Source organism: Sarcophilus harrisii, chromosome X (genome assembly GCF_902635505.1).
Source record: "Sarcophilus harrisii chromosome X, mSarHar1.11, whole genome shotgun sequence".
NCBI lineage: Eukaryota > Metazoa > Chordata > Mammalia > Dasyuromorphia > Dasyuridae > Sarcophilus > Sarcophilus harrisii.
Genome location: NC_045432.1, coordinates 47,566,078 through 47,590,341, shown reverse-complemented (window position 1 = coordinate 47,590,341; position 24,264 = coordinate 47,566,078). Strand labels below are relative to the sequence as shown.

Below are 24,264 nucleotides of genomic sequence, written 5' to 3'. Positions count from 1 at the left end.
AGATGGAAGAAAAGAAGGAAGAATAAAAAACATGAAAAAAACAGAAAGGAACTAAGAACTGAGAAGTTTCACATACTGCTAGTCAGCAAAGCTGGGTAAACTTAAGACTCAGGTTAATCAAAATCAGATCAAAAGGTACCTTTAAGTCATTGTTAGATAAGGATGTCTCAAGGGACCCCCTACAGGGTGGTATATAGAGAAAGACAAAAACAATATGAAAAAAATTACATACAAGCTAACTAAAACTTTTAAAATGGATGTAATATGGGAGAGATTCTGAAAAGGATAAAGGTACAGCTGCATCTACCAGGTAAAAACGAGAAATTAGATTAATCTGGCATTACTGGGTTCTTGCTAAAATCACAATGACTTTTAGTGACTGTTTTGACTTTCTAAATGGTCCCCAATAATTTCTTTAATGATATGTGCTAGACTTTTGGACAGGATAGTAGCAAGCCATCTGACCTACAGTGTGCAGGCAATATCTTCTTCCCTTTGTTGCCTAAAAGAATGGCAGCAGTGGGTGTATAAAAAAAGGATATGCACGTGGGAGACATTGTGAAGGTTGGATACACAGGACTTGATAGCAGATTTGAAAAGAGAAATCAGGAGAAGGTAAAAGTCAGGTAAGTCCCAAGGTTGCAAATACGGAAAACTGGGTGAATGTTGTGATGCTACAAACAGAAATAAGAAAATCAAAAGGGAGAGCAAACTGAAGGAGAAAGACAGATCATGGTACTGTGTATCTGTAAACCTAACTACCATGGAGGATAAGGCTGGCAGATCTCTTGTGCCCAAGGATTCCGAGATACAGTGGGACTGCATTGATCAGATTTCTGCTCTAAGTTTGGCAGTAATATGGTAAACCCCAGAAAACTGGGGTCCACTAGACCACCTAAGGAGGGATGAATGAACCTGTATTGGAAACGACAGCTCAAAACTCCAGAGTCAAGAAGGCTGTATGTACTTTCACCCTGGACAAGAGAGGGAGACCTAGTGTTAAAAAAATAAATTAGGGGAAAGATAATGAGCTCAGTTTGGGCCTTGGGATTATAGGATTTAGGATAAGAAGGAAGTTTACAGATTATCTCAAGACAGTTTGGGGTATTGGAAAGAGTATTATTTGGCTGAAGCCAGAGACTTGAGTTCAGATCTCATTTTGATACTCACAAGCTATATGACGACACATACTGTCATACAGCTACTAAGCCTGTTTCTTCATCTGAAAATGTGTATGCTAATAGTATCTACCACATAGGACTGTGGAAATCAAATGAGATAATTAGGCAAAGTGCTTCATTAATGCCAGCCGTTATGAGTATTCATCCCTCCCCCTCATTTTACAGATGAAGAAAGTGATGGAGCTGATGTGACATATGAATTTGCCCAATTAATATGCGGCAAAACTCCATGTGTGATCAAATTGGTAATATACCTTTAAAAAAACAACAACCCATTCTCTGAGTATGACCACCTTATTTCAGATGATGTAACTCCCAGGGCTTTTGTGATGTAACAAGTTGTCAGGGATACCTAGGGCCCTGGAAGGGCTGGTGGCTCAGATTGACTGAGGAGTATGATCATGTTGGTAGCCTGAGCCCAGCTATAGACACCAAAAACCAAGTCTTGGGCACCACAAAGCCCACAAGCCCTCCTTTTCCCTCTACCACTCAAGAGGGTAAAAGTGGCACCATGAAGCCCAACCCCTGGGGGGGAATGTCACCTGACACACATTTAGTTATCCTCATCTACTGCTTGTTTCAGATACTCTGGACGAAACTCTACATCTTGTTACTGTGCCTTGCTCTTACTGTGAATTACCTGGCGTCCCAGTTCCTCACCGTCATGGTTGGCTTTTTCTACGTCCTATGGCAACGAAGACTTCAGGCAGGTAGGGAGCTGATCTATATTCTGTCCCAGAATCTTCCAGTGGAACAGTTGGTTCCCACGTACCAGACCTTGTGGGAGACCCTGTGCGTAGGAAGAACCTGGTCCCTTGGGATCGTTTGCTCCCTGCTCAACTCGGCCCAGAGAAGTACCCTAAGACTGCTCAGTAACCTGAGATATGAGCTAGACATGGCAGTGTCCAACGCAATCCAGTGGACCTACTGTAGCCTGGCCATTGCCCACCAGATAGCCTATAAAGTCATCTTGAAAGCCATCATCTACCAGCTGATCTCCACCCTGCTGGTGAACTGTCTCGATAGGCTCTGGACTGTCATCTGTGAGGGCTATGAGACTTTACTAGCTTTCCAAGAACTTTTAGCGTACCACATTCAATACCAAAACCCAAGTCAAACCACGGTTACTAAAGAAGCCTCTACTTATCGTCACCTTGGCACCTATTCTCGTCCAAGTCAGCACATCCCGAGGCCCCATCAATCCACTACAAGTGTGTGCTCCCAGACTGTCTCCTTCCCTGCTTCGTACACCAACACAGGGGAGAATGGCTGTGACATGAGAGCCGAAGGGAAGTCCCAGAACACCAGGTTCCAAGATGGCATGAAGGAAAAGGAAATTCCATCAACCTCAAGTCCTAACATTGACCAAGAAATGAAAAGGCTCTGTAATGCCATCATCTTAGGCTATCTCTACACCATATGCCTCCTCATGCAAATGATGCAATGAAATAAAGGAACCGGTGGTGTAATGACAATGAGAGTCTCTGTAATTTTATTTATTGGGGAAGGGGGCAGTGGGGTCAGGAACTTGGCATTTTATTATTTATTAGTGATTAATATGGTGATTAAGTAATTCTTACTAATCAATATTAAAACAGAACTTGAAACTAGATTGACAGGTAGAAAGAACCCTAACTAAAATCATCTAATCTAAACCATTTATTTGTATGGATTATGGAATGACTTGACCAACCGGTGGTAACTGGCTGGAACTAGAATCCTAGGTCTTATGACTTGAAAAAAAAAAAAAACAGCATTCTAACAGTACTTACACTGCCCCCAAGGGCTCTTAAAATAATTTAAGGGAGCTGAATTCAAATCTAGAACTTGCCCCAGCTTCCACTTTTTACAGATTAGGAGAATGAGGCCTCCTAATGAATGACTGACTAGTCAACATTTATTAAGGGCCCCGCCAATGTGTCAGGCACCCTGTCAAGTCCTGGGGATACAAATAAAGGCAAAAGACAGTTCAGTCCCTTCTCTCAAGGGGCTCATAGTCTAGTAGGTCTCAACACATCAAGTCAGAAAGCTGGGGGGTTGAGTCGAGGGCCCCTGCTCCCCCACTCTTTTTTTAGCAGGAGCCAGTTCTCCTGGAATGTTCCAGCCCTATGTCAGATACAGCCTTTAATCACAGTCAAACTCACTCTGTCTCTGCCCCAGTCACCAACTCCAGGCTCATTCATGGTGACTGCACATCTCAATATCTTTTCTCCTAAATGCCCCCCTCTCCCCATGGCCCAGACTCTCCCTAATTAGCCACACTTAAGTCTAAAAGGATTTCTCAGAAACAACCCAGGCAGATTGTTCACCACTGCTACCAACTGGAATATTCATTCCCAGGTCTCTAATTTGCCTGCCCTCAGGGGATGACACTCATTGGAAGAAAGAGGGACTGGGTCAGTCCATAGACTGCTGCTTGCTCTGAAGGAACTTGGCCTAGTTAGCCTGGGGAAGAAAAGATGGGAAGGAGAGGAGGGAAGAAAACTTGAGAGCTGTTTTATAGTAGTTGAGAGACTGTCACATGGAAGGAGAATTCACCTTGCTCAGTTTGAGCCCTGAAGGCACAATATAGGAGCAAGTAACTGTGGGAGCAAGCTAGACAAAGGCAGATTTAGGCACTGATGCAAAGCAAACTTTCCTAACAATGAAAGTGAAGCAGGTTGTGGTACCTTTAAGAAACTGTATTTCCTATTGATCTGTGATCCCTTTCAGAATCTCAAACATTCCTGGGGAAGGCATATCTTCCCCAGATAAGTTATCTTTCCTAGATTCAATTAAAAGTCCTGGTCAAAAAGCATCCCTTTGAAGTGATGTTCATTCCAATAGGAGATCTGGGTTGTCCCAGCCCCCACTGGGTCTGACCTGCTTGAGCTGTCCCAGCCCCCAACAAGACACCCAATATAATAGCTTCCATCAATGAAGGTCTTTGCAGATGGACCTTGGTATCTCCCTTAGCTGCCAGGACCCTCTGTCCACTGAAAATGGAGTTTTTCACTGAGAGAATGTAGTTTTCAGTGGAAACTACATTCTCTCAGTGAAAAACTCCATTTTCCAATAGATCTGCCACTATAGAAGTCAGTTTCTTGGTAAACTGATTTCTTTCCAACAATAAACTTTCATTTTGCAACTAATAATTCAGGAATGAGTGAATTCTTTCTCTCCTACAACCTGCGGCCTATTTAAAGGGGATTCTTAACAACTCTCTTATAGCCACTAACCTCTAGACCACCAGGCAAAGAGCATTAAAAGCTGCTCAGAAGTGGAATTGCCCAAACAAAGGTTGGCTGACCACTGCTCAGGTGCATAGCAAAAGGAGTTCCTTTACAGGTAAGAATGGGCTTAGTTGGCTTTTGAGGAAGGCCCTTCCTCCTGGCTCTGAAATTCTGTGCTTCTTAGGAAGAGAGGGGGAAGGGAGGACATTAGACTTGCTCTGCTAGACCACAGAATTAAGGGTAAATTGAAGGTATAAAGAGCACTTACCGATAGAGGTATCCTGTAATTAAGGATAAAGGGACATAGTCCCATAAAGGAAGATATCAGTTGAATGTAAAGAGGGAAAAAGAAAACACTTCTTAGCAATTAGATAATCTTTTGCCTTCACATTTCCAGAGATGTTTGAAAGCATTTTAACGAATTTCATTTCTTTCTATATCTGTTTCTCTTTTTTTAAAGAAAAAGGAAAACTATTAACTTCCACACATTAAAATTGGGGAAGGGGGGTGTTTCAGGGCACAATTCTTTAACCTGATGTGGGCCTTCAAATACACAGGTAAGATAATGGACCCAGGAAAATGCTAGATGAAAAGGATCATGTGATTTCTGGATGAAATCTGCACAGCCAGCTCAAAGTGAGTACCCTGCTGGGAATTAAGAAGCTAACTCCCTTGGTTCTGCAGCTCAGGGCTATTTCATCACAACCCTGGGGAAATGAATGAGTCCATTAGAAGCTCCCTGACCCCACCTGCATTGCCAAGTAACTTGCTGAGACATTTGGCTTATTTAAAAGATGGGGGCTAGTGACTCCCACCCCCACTCCCACATCTATGCCCACTCACATTCCCTCATTCTTTCTCTTTATTTTTTGGGGGGCAAATGTACGTTTTAATCTCATGTTAGGGGGAGAGGGAAGGGGAATTGAAATTGCAGAAAAATAACATGAATGGGTGAAACCTCTCAAAACTTCCATAAGACCACAGAGAATAGGACTGCAAGCTCAGGAAGATGCTATCCTCCAGTAAGAGTTTGTGAAGTTTAAAGAAAATGCTTAGGAAGCAAGGTTTTCTGCCTGGCAGATCATACAATTACCTGAAAAGCCATAGAGAAAAGGAAAATGTCTCCACTTTACTCCATTTGCTAACCATACAGTCTCGAGGACAAGTGCTGGAGAACAGTAATGTCATCGATATAGTGTCAGAAGGCCTGGTTTCCAGTTACAGCTCTGCCACCTGTTCCCTGAGTGACTGGGGTAAGTTTTATGAGTCTACAAGTGGCCGTCATAGCCAGAATCACAGAATGTTAGAGAGCATTAGTGCGTCCAGGATTTCTCTGGGTTGACCATGACCAGCCCATCTCAGAGTGAAGTCAACCTAATAGTATGAGCAGTTTTTACCTAATTAGTTCACATCCACATCAGAACAGTGTGTTGATGTTCAGAAAGGGCAAAAGGTATCTCAAAAGAATTTGCAGGCTTGAACCCATCTCCAAGTCAAGGGGCAAAGTTTATTGTAATTGTAACACCAACGGAAGCGGGTTAAGTTACCAAAGAAACAAGATGAAGGAGATGAATTTATCCAGTTCTTCATGTCAATGCTCTGCTCATTTTATGGTCTAGAGGTAGAACTGAGGAATGGTCTCAGGAATTTGGTTATCACTGACCAGCAGATCTAGGACTAACCTAAAGCCAGAAGACATTACAATCCTTGGCAGAGAGGCCTGTTAGAACAATAGCACTCTAAGGTTAGAGTCAGGATCACTAATATACCTTCCCTAAAGTCTAAAGGAAGAAATATTATTTTCCTAGAAACCAGAAGACTTTAGAATCACTGACAGATTGTTATAACAGAAATACCCCAATGTCAGGGGGACCTCCCTACTACTGTCTCCCCTAGAAGGGGTATTCCATCAGTGGGACGGTGGGCTTTGCCTCTCTCTCTTGCATTGATTATCTGCTTTGGCTGAGAGCTTGGATCAAGTAGTAAAGGTAAAAATCTTAGGGAATTTGGAATGAGGAGAGCTGAATTCAAATCCCATCTCAGATCCTTACTAGCTGTGTGACCCTGGGGAAGTCAATTAACTTCTCCTAACCTTAATTTCCTCACTAGTAAAAGGAGAATAATAATAAGTCTTATACTTCAAGATTGTTGCGAAGATCAAATGACATAATATTTTAAAGCCCTTTGCAAACCTCAAAGTGATCTACTACATAGCAATATTTATGCTAGTTACTATTATTATAGTTAGTACAGCTTGCTCCCATATGGACTTCTGATTCATGTGGTCCATTACTAAAAAAACGTGTTATGTTCTTTTTTTTCTGAAGCAATTGGGGTTAAGTGACTTGTCCATGATCTCACACAGCTAGGAAGTGTTAAGTGTCTGAGGCCATATTTAAACTCATATCTTCCTGACTTCTGGGCGGGTGCTCTATCCACTGTTCCACCTAGCTATTCCAAAATGTGTATGTTCTTGAACCAATTAATTAAGCCCTTAATTTTGTAAATTGAGGCTCAGTGACAGGATAGGATTGGCAAAGTCCAATCCAATCAAGTGACTCAGATATTATTAAGGGATTGCTAATTAATATAATACTGATTTGTAACTTCCAGTGGGAGCTATGATAAAGCCAAAATCTTAAAATTCCACAGATAAAAAAAACTTGACTATTGTCATAGAATTTTCAACTCTCAACTGATACCTGCACATTGAATACCGGCACTAGGCAACTGCCTAGAATGTTGGGACCCAGAGAATGTCAGAACAAGCAGGCCAATTACTCTTGAAATCTAACATGACTCCAAAACCTTTCCAGTGAAGGAAACCAAAACAGGTGGCAAAGCTTTGTCTAAAACCCAAGTGTTCCCACTCCCAGGCCAATACTTTTTTCCCCACGGCATAGTTAACTTTTCTATGAAAATATATGTTAATATTATATTTAACATCTACTGGTCATCCTGCCATCTGGGGGAGAGGGTGGGGGGTAAGAGGGGGAAAATTGGAAAAAGAGGTTTGGCAATTGTCAATGCTGTAAAGTTACCCATACATATACCCTGTAAATAAAAGGCTATTAAATAAAAAAAAAATATATGTTAATAAATAATGGCAGCATTAGTGATGCCCTGTCCTAGAACCATTCACAAATTCTGGGAACCTTCTGAGAATTGACTGAGGTTGCTCTAAATTAGGTTGTTCTAAAGCTAAAGGTGTCAGTAGCAAACATCAGGGAATATATTTTTGCCACATGGTAGTTATCAGTAGTAACAACAGCTCAGGAAATGCCAAGTGTATTTCAGCAATGTCTGTTCCACAAACGAATTGATCATCTCAGAGACATTTCCATTGAACAGTGTTAGGGCTAGAGCAGCATTTTAATCCCAGTTCTTCTACTTGCTATGCTGGAAAAGACATTTAACCTTTGGGGTTAATGAGGAGATTGGGCTACTTGAGTTCGAGGGTCCTTTCCAGCATTGGGGAGCTCATTGTCATTATAAATTCATGATGTGCCACAGTCTATAGATAGATGTATTCTGCCTTTCTCCTCTACTATCATTTTTTTGGTTTTATTCTGAACTTAACAACAATTCACAAACATTTCAAGATACAAATGAAAACGGGGTGATTTTTCTGAACAAATGTAAAATTCTGCAGATTTCTCAAATGGGCTTAGGACTAACCTATGATGCTCAAGGATGACCAGAGATCAAGTTGGTTTGTGCTATCAGCAGGATTTAGAACATTTCATATTCATCAAAAACAGACCAAGAAGGCAAGAGTTCATCAGCCTACAGCAAATCATTGATCTAATGGATTGTTTGATCAGTTGCCCTTTTGCCTGCCCAAAATGCATGACACAGCATGGCCTGGTTTGGGACTTGCAGTCAAGAAGAAGTAAGTTTGAATCTTGACTCAGAACTTCTTTGGGCCTCAGTTTCCTCCTCTGTAAAAATGAGGAGGCTGGACTATGTGACCTCTAAGATCCTTCTACCTCTATGTGAACTGTGTATAACTATTTTATTATCTTGGATTCTTATGTATGCAAAACAATTTAGCCTCAGTTTCTTTATTGGAAAAATAGGGATAACAGTATCAAATATCTCACAAGGCTGTTGTGAATATTAAATGACATAATATACTTTGCACTAGAACCAGAATGGAAGAATACCTTGAAGGAACAAGCTATGTTCATTGACGCAGCATATTTTTAAAAATCAATATGGCAAATAAAAAGAAGATGAAAATGTTAATTTCAAAGGAATATAATAATAAACATTTTTCCTCAGTTAATGCACCTGGTTCTAGTATTCACACATTATATTTATGTCAGCTATTTTTCCTACTGTCATTAATACAACCTTTGTTGACAAACCAAAGCAAATGCCTCCAATCACCATATGCCAACACAAAGAAAACTGCTAGACTGGTGTCACAAAATAAAACAGAGTCTTACGCATGGGAAGCATTCAATTCATAGTTAATGAATTAAATTGAATACTGAAAGTTATGTTTTGTACACGGGAAAAAATAAAACAGAGGTAAGGGAATAACATTAAACATGATCCTATATTCCCAGTTCCTTTTTAGAGAAAAATAAAATATTATTACAGTTGAAGATTAACACCAGCTTTCCTTCAGGACAAACCAATAAATATACCTCCATTTGTCTCCTTCCAGCATCTCATTATCAAATCCATTTCATCACCATTATCTGTGAGTTGAAGAGTAAATCACAGAGGCCCTGAACTCAAAGGTTTGACCTAAAAACTTATTTGAAACAGAATGCTGAGAAGGCTGTAGGACATTGGTTCAATTGTAAAAGCTCAAAGTCTGTCTGAAAATGGAGAGTCATATGGAATTTCAAGGAGCATTTTAAAGGCCTGTAAAGTGGCTGGCAGTTGAAATTCTTAGAACAGCGTGGCACAGCAATAAGAACATTCTCTTGGGAATAGAAAGACCCGAGTTCAAATATCATCTCTGCCACTTATTACTGCTGTTACTTTTAGGAACAACTTCCTGGGACTTGCATTTTCTCCCTTCAAAATGAATAGGTTGGGCTCTGGCCTCCAAGTCCCCTCATGGCTCTAAATCTGTGTACTATATTTAACTTTACAAGGGAAAATGACCACTTTATCATGTAGGGAATCTTTTGTTTATGCATTATCTTATTTGATCTTCCCAACAGTCCTGAAAGGAAAATACCATGATTTCCACCTTAAACAAGAAACAGACTCAAATCAGTGGAGTGCTTTGCCCATGGCACACAGCAAATAGTAAATTTTAGAGTAAGCATTTGAACTCATGTTTTCCTAGACTACAAGTCCAATGTTTTCACAAATTAGCCACGATGCCCCTGATCATAACATCATTATTATTTCAGAAGCCTTGGTAGACTAAGAAGGCATAGAAATTCAAACTAGAATAAGAGCACATTTTCTAAAGAATCTTCCAATCTCCCTCCCTTCCCCATGTTTCACTATGATAATTCTATTATATTTTAGACCAGGCCTTCTTGATCTTTTTTGAGTCGTGGAACCTTTGTGTAGTCTGATATGGGCTATGGATACCTTTTCAGAAACATGTTTATAAATATGGCAAATAAAATACATAGGATCATAAGGAATTATTTTGAAATAGAGTTATCAATATATTTGAAAAAAGCAAACAAGTTTAGGGATGCCAGTTTGAAACCTCTGTTTTAGAAGGAAAAACATTTTTAGGGGACCATATCTTCAATTCAGTTCAACAAACATTAGGTCCCAAATAGGTACTGGGCACACCATTCTAGGCACGGAGAAAACAAAGGTATAAACGAAAAGGTTCCCATCCTCAAAAAACTTTGCATTCTACCGTGGGGATACAACATGTATACAAATAAATAAATACAAGCTATTTTCAAAATAAATTCAAAGTAACTCACAATTTATAACGGTAAGTGGCAGCTGAGCAGTAGTCTGTGGGTGCTAAGTCTCAGAATCCTTCCCAGTCCACTCAAACCGAGATTTTCAGCTGATTGCTCCTGTCATCAGTGGTCTAGTTTCACCACATTATTATGGGAGAGCAGTCATTACTTCTGTGTCTACTTTCTATTTCTGCTGGAATGTTGGTAGGAGCACCCATAGGCCTGTTGGCGTTTCAGAGCAGCCACTTTGGAATGGATGGTGGAGGAGACAATATTTTCCTTTTCTGATGAACTTTGAACAATACTCAAAGGAAAGTAGTTTCATTACCAAGCTACTAATTTTTATTGGCTGTACCTGTCAAATCATTTTCCCATTTCCTTTGTCTTCTGAGCTACGGTGTTCTTCTTAGGATAGGCAGAAAACCATTTCAGCTGCATAGTACTGTCATAACTCTCTTGCTCTTAAGGGAAAAAACAAACACCATTTTTCTGTATTCCAACAATGAACACATTTTGAAAGGGAGACCTCCCTTCCCCTTTGATCTTCTGTGGGAGACAAAGTTTTCATGAGGGATTTGGCCTTACGAAAAGGCTCTCATTAAAATGCTGCTGAGGTCAGAGAGCCTTTGAATTTGCCATCTAAGCAGAGGCCACATCACCTTAACCGTGATTCCCTCAGCAGTTGCTTGCTTCCTTCAATGGATTATTTTCTCAGCTCTTTCAAGGCCTTTGGCCTAATTCTCCTCTACTTTTTGGACATTCCTGAGTGTTTTCATCCTGACTTTAGAGCAGTGAGTAGCCCAAGCAGATGAGGCAGTCCAGATTAATGTAAATTGCACCCACTTAGGCTGCAAGGCATTTTTGCCCCCTGTAGCTTTACATGCAGAGTGGCTTCCCTGAATTGTCAATCATTTGAGAATAAACCCCTCGATCATTTTATCACACTGGGAATACTGTACTGAAAGAACTGTGGTAACAGTATAGCGTAGGAATAGAAACTTGTCAATTAAATACCTTTTTTCTATTTTTGAATGCCACCCACAAAGCTCAAAACAGATAATTAATAATTCCCTAAGGAATCAGATGTAAATAGTTCAATAATAGAAATTTCTCAAATCATTTGGTTCAAATACTGGCATCTTATCTCACTGGTACAGTGCTAGGTACAGATTAACTCTCTCCAAAATCAATTAGATGAGAAATTCTCAGAAAATATGGAGTATAATATGCAATCCATAATTTACATGCTATGATTTTTAAAGGAATATTTTGAGCAGTCTATTTCAAAAGTAAAACACAGCTGACAATTTTGAGGCTTTAAAAAAGTCCTATATCTAATGATGCTGAAAATAGAAGCAAAAGAAATTAACATCTATTACACCAGCTCTTCTCAGTGTGTAAATTACTTCCTAAGAGTATGCCCTTTGGGAAGCTGTATTAACTCCTTTCAACCATAATAGTGTTAGATAGTGTTAGATATTAAGTTACTAAAAATGGTCCTAGCCCTTCTCATAGGATCATCAAGTTAGAAAGACCCTTAGAAATCAAGTTGTCCAGCTATCTCATTTTAGAGATGAGGGAAAAGAGGTCTAGAGAGAGAATGTCTTGTCCAAGGTCACACAGGAGACCTCTCCTAATGACTAGATCTCCGGATTCCAAATGGATCATTCTTTCTACTCCAACAGGTCGACTTGGAGACTACAACCATGTCTAAAGGCAGATGCTTGAAAAGTGAAAATATCATATATGCAATGATGGGATTTCATCTGTCACATTTCTTAGGTACCAATGCAGCCTTCCAGTTATCTGTCCATTCTCACCCTTGCTTTGCCAAGGTTCGCAAATTCCCTGTCTTCTTTGCCAACTGCTCATTCTCCTTCCTCCCCCAAGATCCATCCAGTTACCAAGTCTTGCCCATTCTCCGTCCACAATGTATCTCGATCCAATCATATGGCTGCCATCCCCAGTCAGATTCTCAAAACCTTTCGCCTGCCCCCTTGTTATAGCTTCCTAATTTATCTCTCCATTTCCAGTTTCTCCCTTCCCCAATCTATCCCTCATGAAGCTGCCAAAGTAATGTTCCTAAAAGAGAGACAACAATATCACTCCCTTGCTCAATAAACTCTAGTTCCTAGTATTGCCAGTAGGATTAAGTGTGGAGCCCTCTATTTGGCTTTAAAATCCCTTTACAATGTTAGCTAGTCAGTAAGCATTTATTAAATGGCTTCTGTTGTACCAGACATTGTGCTAAGCACTGGAAATCCAAAGAAAGTCTCAAGACAGCCCCTGTTCACAAGAGGCTCACAATTTCCTTGGGGTGACACCACAGCTTATAGAGCATCAGCCCTGGAGTCAGGAGGAGCTGAGTTTAAATGTCACCTCAAATACTTGACACTTACTAGCTGTGGGACCTTGGGAATGTCACAACCCTGATTGACTTCTCCCAAAAAATTTCCTTGGGAAAACTATGGAGGAGTCAACAGGGAGACAGCATGCAAACAATTATTTACAATCAAGCTATATACAGGATAAATCTAAAATAACAGAGGGAAGGCATTAGAATTAAGTTGAAGAAAGGCTCCAACCTTTCTTTTCTAGCCATATTATACATTCCTCCCCTTCACAGACCTTACAATCCACCTGACTGATTGGATTGCTGATCCTTTCATGGGATATTCCATCTCCAGTCTCCACACCTTTGCATAAGCTAACTCCCATGCCTGGAATGCACAGACCCTTTACTTTTGCCATTTAGAATCCCGAGTTTTCTTAAAAGTTCAGTTCAAACACGGCTTCCTATATATAGGAGGCTCTCCTTATGCCCACTGAGAGTGCTTTCTTGCCCCCCCCCCCCATGTCAATTACTTTGTATTTATTTTGTATCTTATGGATTTTCTACCAATATGCATATGAAGAGACAATGTGGTGTGAGAGGCAGCTGAGCTTTGATTGTAAGGAGACCTGAGATTAAATTTTGCCTCTGACACATATCGGCTTAATCTTCATTTAATGTCTTGGTGATGGAACTTTGCCTTGTTCTCTAGTCACCTCCCTGAGATTGTAAATCACAGTGAAGATGCCAAACTGCGTGAGTAGAAGAATTTTGCCCATCCTGGTTCCCTCTACCAATGAAATCCCAGATCTAGTCGCTATCACTATATGTGTACATGTTGTATATCTTGCTAGAATGAAAGTTCCCAGAGGGAAGAGGCAGTTTGTTCTTTGTACTGACATCACTTAGTACTACGTCTGACACACAGTGAGCTCTTAATAAAATATGTTTTCATTGCCACGTGACTAACTCCCTTCCTTTTGTGACCATATTATATTTCCTTAATGATATCTCTCACTGCATCTCTTGGACATAGGTCATTCTTGGAAATATGCTGCTTTCTATTAATTGACCCTAGAGGTGTCCCATCTTTCTCCCCCATAAAATTGTGAGCTCCACTGAAACAGGCACTGCCCTTTGCCTTTCTTTTGATCCCCCGTGTCCAGAATACAGTAGGTACTTAATAAGTGTTTATTGACTGACTGACTATAACTTTTATTCCATGGAGATTCCGTTGTTCCAACATTAGCAACTGTATAACATCACCAAGGGAACATTTGTGTTTTCAGAAATGGCTTTTGACACATGGGAGTAGCTTGGGATCATTCAAAGCACTTAATGGTTATCAGGATGTCTAAAACATAATTTTCTTTTCATGGAAAACAATTTAGCTGTGAGTGCCCCACCCCTTTTCCCTCCCAGACTTGGCTGTTGGCTGGATTTGGCTGACAAGTTGGACAAACCCCATTGGAACTGCCCTTCTGGAAGGGAGATGGTGGCTAGGCAAATATAACAATTTATACTAAACATAAGATGTTTAAACTTAAGTCCTCTTGAGATGCTCCACCCCACCTCTGCCTCCACTCATTAAGACCCTAGAGAGGCAAGGCCACACTTGAGGAAGAACAAAACCACAAATGGTTAACCTCAATATTTGAATCTATAGTCATGCTTAAAGTTCAGCAAAACCTTGATTTTGCTGAGAGTGGGTTATTCTGTTAGTAGATCATTTAGAGAGATGGGCTCGGCTCCACTCCCTTCCCTTCTCTTCCCTTCCTTTCCCCTTTCTTCCACCCCTCATCTTGGACCCAACCCTGGCCATTTTACAGGTTAACACTAAATCTGGCAGAATGCAGGCATGAAAGGGAGAAGATGTACAATATCACTTACAGTAGTAATAGCAAATCATCTAAGCCTCACAGGATAGGTTGACTAATTTCCTTAGTTTTCCTGAACCATGTCCCTCCCCTCCATCCTAAACCTCCCCTCTTCTCAGCTTCCCTATTTCTGTCAAGGGCATGAGTCATATAGGTTGGCAACATGTTCTAATCCACCAGTCTTCCTTTTCTCCCTGTCCTGATCCTATACCCATCAGTGCCAAATATTGATGATTCTGCCTCTGTGACATCTCAACAATTCTTCCCTTTCTGAGGTTTCAGGTCCTCTCACCGGGAGAATTATAGCAGCCTCCCCGCTTCTATTCTTTCCCCTTTCAATTCGGTTGTCAAAACAATTTTACTAAAATCACATTCCTGATCATGTTAAGAAATCTTCAGCGTATATTAGATGGAAAGTTAGTTCCCAACAGAGAAGCAGTTAAAGGGAATTGATATAAAACCAAGACTAGTGCCTAGTAAGAAAGATGGCAGTTTGGTAGCACAGCGCATGGAGTGTTGGACTTAGAGTAAGAAAGCCCTTAATTCAAATCCTGCCTTGGATACTAGTTAGCTACATAACACAGGTAAAGTTACTTAACCTCTCTGACTCAATTTCCTCATCTGTAAAATGAAAATAATAACAAGCACAAAGTACTTCCCAAACTTTGAAACACCATATAAATGTTAGCCATTGTTATTATCAAAGTATATGAACAAAAAATATCCAAAAGGATTGTAAACTATAAATAAGAATATAAAAGAATGATTCAAATCACTAAGAGAAATGTGAATCTAAGCAAGCCTGAGATTCTACCGCAACATTTTGTTTTTATTTATTCTTGCATTAATCTGTCTCTCCCTCAATTATTGCCTCAATTAGGCAATTTTTTAAAAATCTTCCAAAATAAAGCCTCCAATCCTTAATGCATAGTTAAGTAAAACAAATCCCCACATGGCCATGTTGTAAAATGTATGCCCTTTTCTGTCATTTGAATTTATCACCTCTTAAGAAGTGAGTGGTGCATTTCTACTTCATTCTTTTGGACTCATGGTTTATCAATATGTTAATCATAGTTCTACAGTCTTTCAGAATTTTTTCTGTAATGTCATCATTGTATTTAAGTTGTTCTCTTAGTTCTGCTTTCTTAACTCTGCATAAACTCAAAGAGATCTTCCCAGTTTCCTCTGAAACTGTCCATTCTATCAAATCTTATAGCATAATAGTATTCCATTACAATCCTACACCACCCTTTTTTAAGCCATTACCCTCCCAAGAAGTAAACATCTCCTTGGTTTCTAATTTTGGGGGACACTATTAAAAGAATTGCTATGAATATTATTTTACATGTAGATTCTTTTCTCCTATCTTTGCTTTCTTTTGGGGTACATGCTTAGTGCATGCACCTATGCATAACAGGTCAAAGAATATGCACATTTTAGTCACTTTGGGGGCACAGTCTCAAATTGCTTCTCAAAATGTCTGGAGCTATTCATAGCTCCATCAATAGTGTATTAATGTATCTGTTTTCCAATAGTCCTCTCCAATATTTCTCATTTTCTTCTTTTTTGTCTTCTTTGCCCATTTGATCAGTGGGAGGTAGAAGCTCAAAACTGTTTAATGCATTTTTCTAGTTGATAGTGATACAGAACATTTTATGTGTTTTTTGATTAATTGGATCATACCTGAAAATTGGGGAAGACAATCAAATATAGGGAAAAGGGTGTGGGGTCAAGATGTCAGAGTAAAGACATGGTCTTACCTGGGCTTCCCAAATTCCCCTCCAAATACCACTAAAATGATGTCTCAAAACAAATTCTGAAGTGACAGAACCAACAAAAAGATGGGATGAAGCAAATTTCCAGCACAAGACACCTTAGAAGGTCAGCAGGAAAGATCTTCCTCATTAGAGTATGAGTGGAGTGCAGTCCAGTGCAAGCCCTGCTGGGTACATCCCCAGAAAACCAGCAGGAGGCATTGGGGGTTACTGAATCAGCAGCTGCAGTGGTGTTTTATGGATTTCTCAGCCCACAGGCAGTAAGAAGGTCAGATAATTCATCAAAAGGAGATTCAGGGGACTCTTTGCTAGCACTGGGAACAGGACTCTGCTGTATTGCTCATGTGTGACTCCAGATTTCAGTTCCAGGGAGAGAAGAAGGACTAGCAAGAATGGGGACTCAGTTCCAAGACAGAAACAGAGGCTTGTGGTCCCTCAGAAATCAAAGGCAAGCCAGGAAGGTAGTAAACATACTTCTTCTTATATCATACTGCCTAGGAAAAAATGAAAAGTCACAATCCCCAGAACTGTGTGGAAAACAGTAGATTGCATGATTTAGACATAAAGGGTGATACCATAAGCAAATTAAGGGAGCATGGGATAGTTTGCCTGTCAGATCTATGGATAAAGGAAGAAATTATGACCAAACGAGATAGACAGCATCAAGGGATGTAAAATGGATGTTTTTTTATTACATTACATTAAATTAAAATATAAAAAAATACAAACAAAACTAAATGCAGCCAAAATTAAAAGAAAAGCAGTAAACTTGGGGAAATGTTTACAAAAAGTGTCTTGGTTAAAGGCCTCATTTTTCAAATATATAGAAAACTGAGTTAAATTTATAAGAATGCAAGTTACCCCTTCCATTGATAAATGATCCAAAGATATAGACAGTTTTCAGTTGAAATCAAAGCCATCTATAATCATAGGAAAAAATACTCTAAGTCACTTTTGACTAGAGAAATGAAAATTAAAACAACTCTGAGGCATCACCTTACAGCTATAAGATTGGATAATATGATAGAAAAGTAAAAGGATAAATGTTATAAGGGATATAGAAAAATTGGAACACTAATTCACTACTGATGGAATTGTCAACTGATCTAACCATTCTGGCAAGCCATTTGGAACTGTGCCCTTTGAGCTATAAAATTGTTTGTATACCTTTTGACCCAGCAATACAACTACTAGGTCTGTATTTCAAAGAGATAAAAAAGGAAAAGGACTTAGATATACAAAACTTTTTCTAGCAGCTCTCTGTGGTGGCAAAGAATTGGAAATTGAGGAGATGCTCATCGATCAGGGAATGGCTGAACAAGTTGTGGCACATGGTTCAGATGGAATACTATTGTGCTAAAAGAAATGATGAAGGGGATACTTTCAGAAAAACCTGAAAAGATAAACATGAACTGATGTAAAGTGAAGTGAGCAGGAGAATAGTAGCAACAATATTGTAAGATGATCACCTGGGAATGATTTAGCTATTCTCAACAAAACAATGATCTAAGACAATTTTGAAGGACTCATGATGGAAACTACCTCCCTCTGATTCTTTGCAGAGATGGGAACCATGAGTTGAGAGTGCTATCTATGATGTCATTCTTTTTGTTCTGTTGATTAGTTTTGTTGAACTTTTTCTTCTTCATTATAAATGATGGCTCTCTGGAAAAGTGGATGAGGAGGCATATAGTGAAAAATATAGGGGATATAAAATAGGCATCAAAAATGTATTATTTTTAAAATATATCTTCTGTGATCTCAAGCCTATCTATAAATACCACTCAGTTGCCAGGAAACCAGGCTGCTAAATCTCCTTATAGACTAGAATACTTGACTTTACCCAGACTCCATACTTATTTTCACTCTGTGCTCATAGTTGAAAGGGGCATGCTTGTAAAATCCTGGGACATTTGTATTTTTTTTCCTCTCTTACGCCACATGCTGGCCCTTGGACAAAGTTGGTGAGGTCTCAATAATGTATTATAAGCTTCTTTTTGTATTTTCTCATCACTGCTGGATAATCTTTGATAATTTCACACACCACAAAATGGTAAGCCACAAATCTAAATTTGGACTTTCTCTATTTTGCTCATATTCAATGAAAATAATTCATTTCAAAAATCATTCATTCCATTTACCGCCTCAGTCACAGGAACATGAATCACAGAAAAAATGAGACAAATGACTAGAACGCAATATAATAACAACAGTAATAATGCCATCCCAGAGAACAATCTAGGGCCAAATGTACCTTCCCACATATGTTGTTTATAGCCTCGTGTGTTTGCTGGAATGAATTGATAGCAAGGGAAATAGACATCCAAAGACTATAGAGATGTGCCTTTTCTCCAGTACTTCCCAAGTGCTTTATAGACACTGGATTTGTTAGCACCCTGCAAAGAAAGTAGGCATCCTGGGTAATTTAGATAGGGAATGAAGCCACTTCCCAGTAAACAGTTCAGCAACAATGCTAAGGTGCACCAGAGACACATGGTGTCTTCTCAGTGCTGAAATTAGAGTGCAATTTTTCTTAGCTGATCTCCCGGCCTCTGGCCTCTCTTCCTTCCAATTCACCCTATGCCCCAAAGCCAGTTATTTTCCTAAAATACAGTTTTCATTAAGTTGTTCCTCTGTTCCAAAATCTCCAAGGGTCTCTTATCACATTGAGCCATAGAATTTAGAAATAAAAAGGACCTCAGAGATGATTGATCTCCTCAGTTTATACATAGGGAAACTGAAGCCTTGAGAGAAAAACACAGTGTTAGCTGTAAAAGACTTATTGTTGGTCATAATATTAAGTGACTTGCTCAAAGTTGCATATGGTGTTAAGTAAAAGAGCCAAGATTCAAAGCTAGGTCTTCTAATTCCAAGTCCAGTGAGCCATTCACTATACCATCTCAACTCCTCAAGCTAATTTCCAACAACTTTGACAAGCAGGATCCACTTTTCCCATCGTACCGTTTTTTCCCACAATGCGTTCCAGTCAAGCTTTCATCATTAATGTTTCATTGGCATACTGTGCCCAATCTTCAGTCTTTGATCTTAACATTCCTCCTTTCTCTCTCCAGCTGCCTAAATCTTGTACTACTGTTTAAGTCTCACCTCTCCCATAAATTCTTCCCTAACTCCTGTTATCTGCATCAATCTCTCTCTACTCCCCAGCTCTCACAAGGGACCAATGGAGAGAACACTTTATTTGGTATCAGAGAACCTAAATGAAAATTCAGAACTTACTCTTTATTGCATGGGATATTTGCGATCAATTACCAACCTTTCTGGGACTCCATTTCCTCCTCTTTTAAAACCATGGCTTTTTCCCTTGTTATGTCCCTGTCCCCTCTGGCTGGTGGTCCAGTGACACTGAGACACCCTGGGTAGGATAAATAAAAGATTCCCTTTCCCAAAGTAGCTAATCAGAAACATCTTCAAGTACAAAGAGAAGGCATTTATTTAGTTCCTGTAGGTAGAGGCCCAGACACAAATCTAGGAACCACCCCAGCTCCTGCCCTGTGCCTGTGGAACCTGACCAGCTTCTGGCTTGTTGGGGGTTTAAAAAGCAAAAGACCTGAGCCTTTTCATTGGATAGACTAAAAGTACGTAACCATCCTTGACCAATGGTCACCAATGTTGTCTACTTCCCACAGGTCACATCACTTCCTGTAACTTCACTAACTTCATGTGACTTCCTGCATCCTAGGGTTCAAGGCTTGGGAATAGGTATCATGGGACTTAGTCTCAAGCTGAGAAAACTTCATCTAATCAGTACCATTCAACTCTTTATCAGAATCATGGTTTTAAATGTATAAAATAAAATATGGAGGATTATCAAGGAAACCAATTCTATTGAAATAAAGTTAACAAAACAGAAAAAGAAAAAGTTCACAGATTCTTGGTTCACTACCCTTGCTCTAAAACTATCCATTCCAAGGAAGTTACGAATGTGCATGGATTCACCCCAATGAGATCAGAGATCTGGACCAAGAAAAAAAAAACAAACTTGCAGAGACAGAGTACTTGAATTGTTCACATATACTATAAAATAATAATCACTAGTATTCACATAGTACTTTAAGGTTGACATAATGTTTGTAAAGTACATAACACCATTCTCGGCATATGCAGATGCATCCCTCCTTCATTTTATCTTCATAATAACTCTGGAAAGTAAATGTTTTTATTAGCCCCATTTTATAGTTGATAAAATCAAGGCTGTGAGAGGTTAAATGACTTGTTCAGAATCTCATGCCTAGTATCTGACTAAATCTCCTTCCTCTTACCCTTTAAGCCTACCAGGTATCCAGTGTGATCATTTCTGCCTCCACAATATAGCCAGCATCTATCCCCATTTCTCCACTTAGAAAGTCATTCTTTTAGTTTATATCCCCATGGCCACCTACTGTGGCTCCCTGTGTGAGACATTAGTGACCACAAAAACAATTAGAGACTCTCAGAGGAAGAAAAGCAAAAAGGGATTTATTGCAAGCTCCAGAGAAAGGGCAACTCCCAAATGACAAGGTGTCAGTTAAAAAAAATGCTAATCACAAACTGCAAAACACAAGATTAAATAGAACAGAACCCTTCCCCACCCTTCTCCCCTTTGATCTTTTCTCCCATTGTCTCAGAAATCTATCCCAGAAACAAAAGAATAAATTGCCTTTAAAAGAAGTACTTAAATGCTAATTAATAGGTAGTAGGAAACAGAAGGAGAATGTTCATTCAAGACAATCCAAACAATTGCAGTTTTTTAGCTGTAGCTTAACTTGTTACTGCAAGTCATAATTAGGGCATAGGTCTAAGCCACATCCTTATGAGAGATCTTCACCCAGTTTATTCCATACACTACCTATGACCTTTAGAATCAAATATAGAATCTGCTGTTTGGCTTTTAAAGCCCTCACATCATGACCCCTTCCTACCTTACCATCTTCTTCCATTTTATTCTCCTAATAGCCAATGACACTGTTCTTTCTGCTGTTCCTCCCACACAACTCCATGTCTGGGCTCCTCTCCCTCCTTCCCTTTGTTTCCAGGATTCCTTCAAGAATCCACTCAGATCTCACATTCAACAAGAACACCACATACAGGGTTGTTGGGATGTTGTCTTTTCACATAATAAGCTCTTAAAAAGTACTCCTTAACGTCTGAGTGTCTGAAGGTATCTGGTTTTTCTTTTGCCTTTGTACCCCTAACATACCAAGGCGCTTTGTTCTTGGAAAGCTCTTTTTGCCTCCTGACACAAGGTGATAGATATAAAATGAGGTAAAGATTTCTGGACATAGCCAATGGAGGAATTTCTTTTGCTTGACTACGGTATATTTGTTACAAGGTCTTCTTCATTTTTTTGTTTGGTTTTGGTTTTGGTTTTAGTTTTGGTTTTTTTCCAATGGAAAGAGAAGTGAGAGGGTGAGGGAAAAAATGCTTATTAAAAGAAAAAATTAAACTTTAAAAATGCTTGTTGAATTGGAGCCAGTACTAGAAGTCAGGTTTTTTTGACCCCCATTCCAGTGATTTTTCACCACTACATGCACTACTCAAAGAAACCTTCCAGGGCCAGTCTATTGTTTGAAGCTTTGTTGTAGACTGGATATTATATCTCTAGAGATTTTTTTTTTTGCCTGCCTCATGACAGAAAACTCTAAACACTACATAAGGAATAGAGTATATAGCTACATCTTTAGTGAAAACAATTAGGGAATTCTGGGAGTCATACTTTATATTAAACATCGCCTGCAGGAGGTAATATATTTGATGAATTATAAATTGATCTATAAACAGTACCAAGAAAAATAGTCAAGCAACAGACATAAAACTGATGAAATGAATAATAGCATCATGATTCCTGAAGCTTAGAGCTTTTTCATAACTGTATCATATAATTATTTTCATTCTATCTCAACCACTGTTAATTCTTTTCTATAGTTTAATGACACAGAGCCCCCAGCCTTGTTGAGGAGAAACAATGGGGCCTCCCTTTAAATAGAGGACAGAGAGCCAGTGGTCTCTGCTATAGTTGATAGAACTCTGAACTTGGAGATAAGAGTGGTAGATTCAGCTCCTAAACTGCAATTATGGGCAAGTCCTTGACCTCTCTGAGACTCAGTTTATTCATTTGTAAGATAGGAATTTTACCAATCTCATTAAGACACTCATTTTATAAATCATAAATTTTGACAGTGGATAGGAGCTAGCCTAGAAGTCTAGGGATCCAGTCCTGTTTCATTCATTTATTCAGTCAATAAAAATTGTTAAGCTCCACCTACTTATCAGGCATCATGCTAAGTCCCAGGGATACAAAGAAAGGCAAAAGAGAGTTGTACTCTCTAGGAGCTCATTCTTTTTTCTAGCTCTCCTTCTTATGTTAATGTCCTCCATCAAAATATATGCTACTTGAGGGCAGGAACTGTTTTGCTTATTTGTATTTGTATATCTAGTTGTTTCTGTTCCCCAGTATTTAGCACAGGCCAGGTACTTAAGAAACCTGGCAGCTAAGTGATAAAGTAGTTACAGTTCTGGACTTGGGAGTCAGGAAATTTGGATTTCAATCCTGCCTTGGATACTTAGTAGCTGTCTGATTCATGACAAGTCCTTAACTTCTTTTTTGCCTCAGTTTCCTCATCTGCAAAACAGAGATAATAATAACACCTCTTTCACAGGATTAAAGGGGATAGGGTGCACAATTCTTTGCAAACATTAAAGTATGTTAATATTTTACATGTTTTATCATTCATCTATTTGATCTCTGGGCATCTCTGAAAATTCTCTAAGACTATCATCTACATAGGAGTTCTTGATCTGCATCAGTGGAAGGAATTTGAACATCAAGAGTTCTCTCACAGTGATGAAATCACAGGTCAGGACCACCTGCTGTGCACCATATTTTTTTTGCCCCCCACCTCTCCAGACACATCTCCTTACTTCATAGAGTTCTTATGTTGAACCCTGAATAATAACGCATAGCCACCTCTCCTTCCTTGCCATTAATTGGAAAATTGAGTTTTTTTTGTTTTTTTTTTTAAAGAGTACCCAGGAAAAACCTGGAAGCTCTGACCACCTTTACATAACATTGAGTCATAAACTCCATATACTTTATCTCAGTCCTTGCTAGGATAATTCTCCCTCCTTTTGTTTCTTGCCCCTCACTGGCTGTCTCCTGCCTTCGACCCTCTTATCCTGCAGGATTAAGTTATGATCTTTTCCTGGAATTATGGATTGTCCCTCCTCCCAGTGATCTTGCCATCCTTATCTTATTTTGCTTCCCCTATAAGATTGTATACTCAATTTATATATTGTTTGCAAACCCTAGTTAGCTAAAACCCTATATAAGTTCCCTGCCTCGGTTCATCTGAACCAAATGCTTTAGACAAGAGTCCCATGCGGTCAGCTAGCTTAAACTCCACATTAAAGATTTAAAAAAAAATCTCTGCTTGCCTGTTTCTCTGGTACCATACTTAGAAGAACAGATATAGTGAAATGTATTAGGCACTTTGTTAATCTCTGAATGCCATAGATATACTGGTTATTACTATTCATCAAAGAGATGCTTGCCAACATAGGATGCTTTAAGTTATCTTTCCTTAACCTGGTGTTCATAGCCTCTAATTTAGCCCCACACTAGCTTTCCAGTCATATCCCATTATATTCCTTTCAAACTGAACTCTCATAGATGGTACCCCACCACATAATTTCAGAGTGCTATTGGTCCTCTAGAACCAAAGCACCATCAGTGCTCATTGGCTCTTTTGAGTCAAAAACAGCACAGAGGTCAGAGTCTTTTTTCCAAATTATTATCTCACTTTTTTCCTCCCATGTGAGGTAGTGACTACAAGTATTATCATCCTATGAATGAACTGACTCTCAGAAAGATCGTTAGGTGTGCAAAGACGTATAGTTTTTGGCAGAGTAGTGTGATAAAATGGTAAGCATGCTGGATTTGAAATCAGAAAACCTGTATTTAAATTCTTATCCTGTGACTTTACTAGCTGTT

General features: G+C 39.3%; 1 protein-coding gene across 1 annotated transcript; it reads left to right on the top strand.

Annotated features, from left to right (window-relative positions):
• Window positions 1-1,590: 1,590 nt before the first annotated feature.
• LOC111721605 lies at window positions 1,591-2,650 on the top strand. Its single transcript, XM_031944754.1, has 2 exons — window positions 1,591-1,678; window positions 1,765-2,650. Exon 2 carries the CDS (start codon window positions 1,846-1,848, stop codon window positions 2,626-2,628), a length of 783 nt encoding a protein of 260 aa, XP_031800614.1. The 5' UTR covers window positions 1,591-1,678; window positions 1,765-1,845; the 3' UTR covers window positions 2,629-2,650.
• Window positions 2,651-24,264: the final 21,614 nt, after the last annotated feature.

Excerpts from the sequence above, each read along its gene's own strand:
- LOC111721605 (XM_031944754.1), top strand. The coding sequence starts at position 1,846 with ATGGTTGGCTTTTTCTACGTCCTATGGCAACGAAGACTTCAGGCAGGT.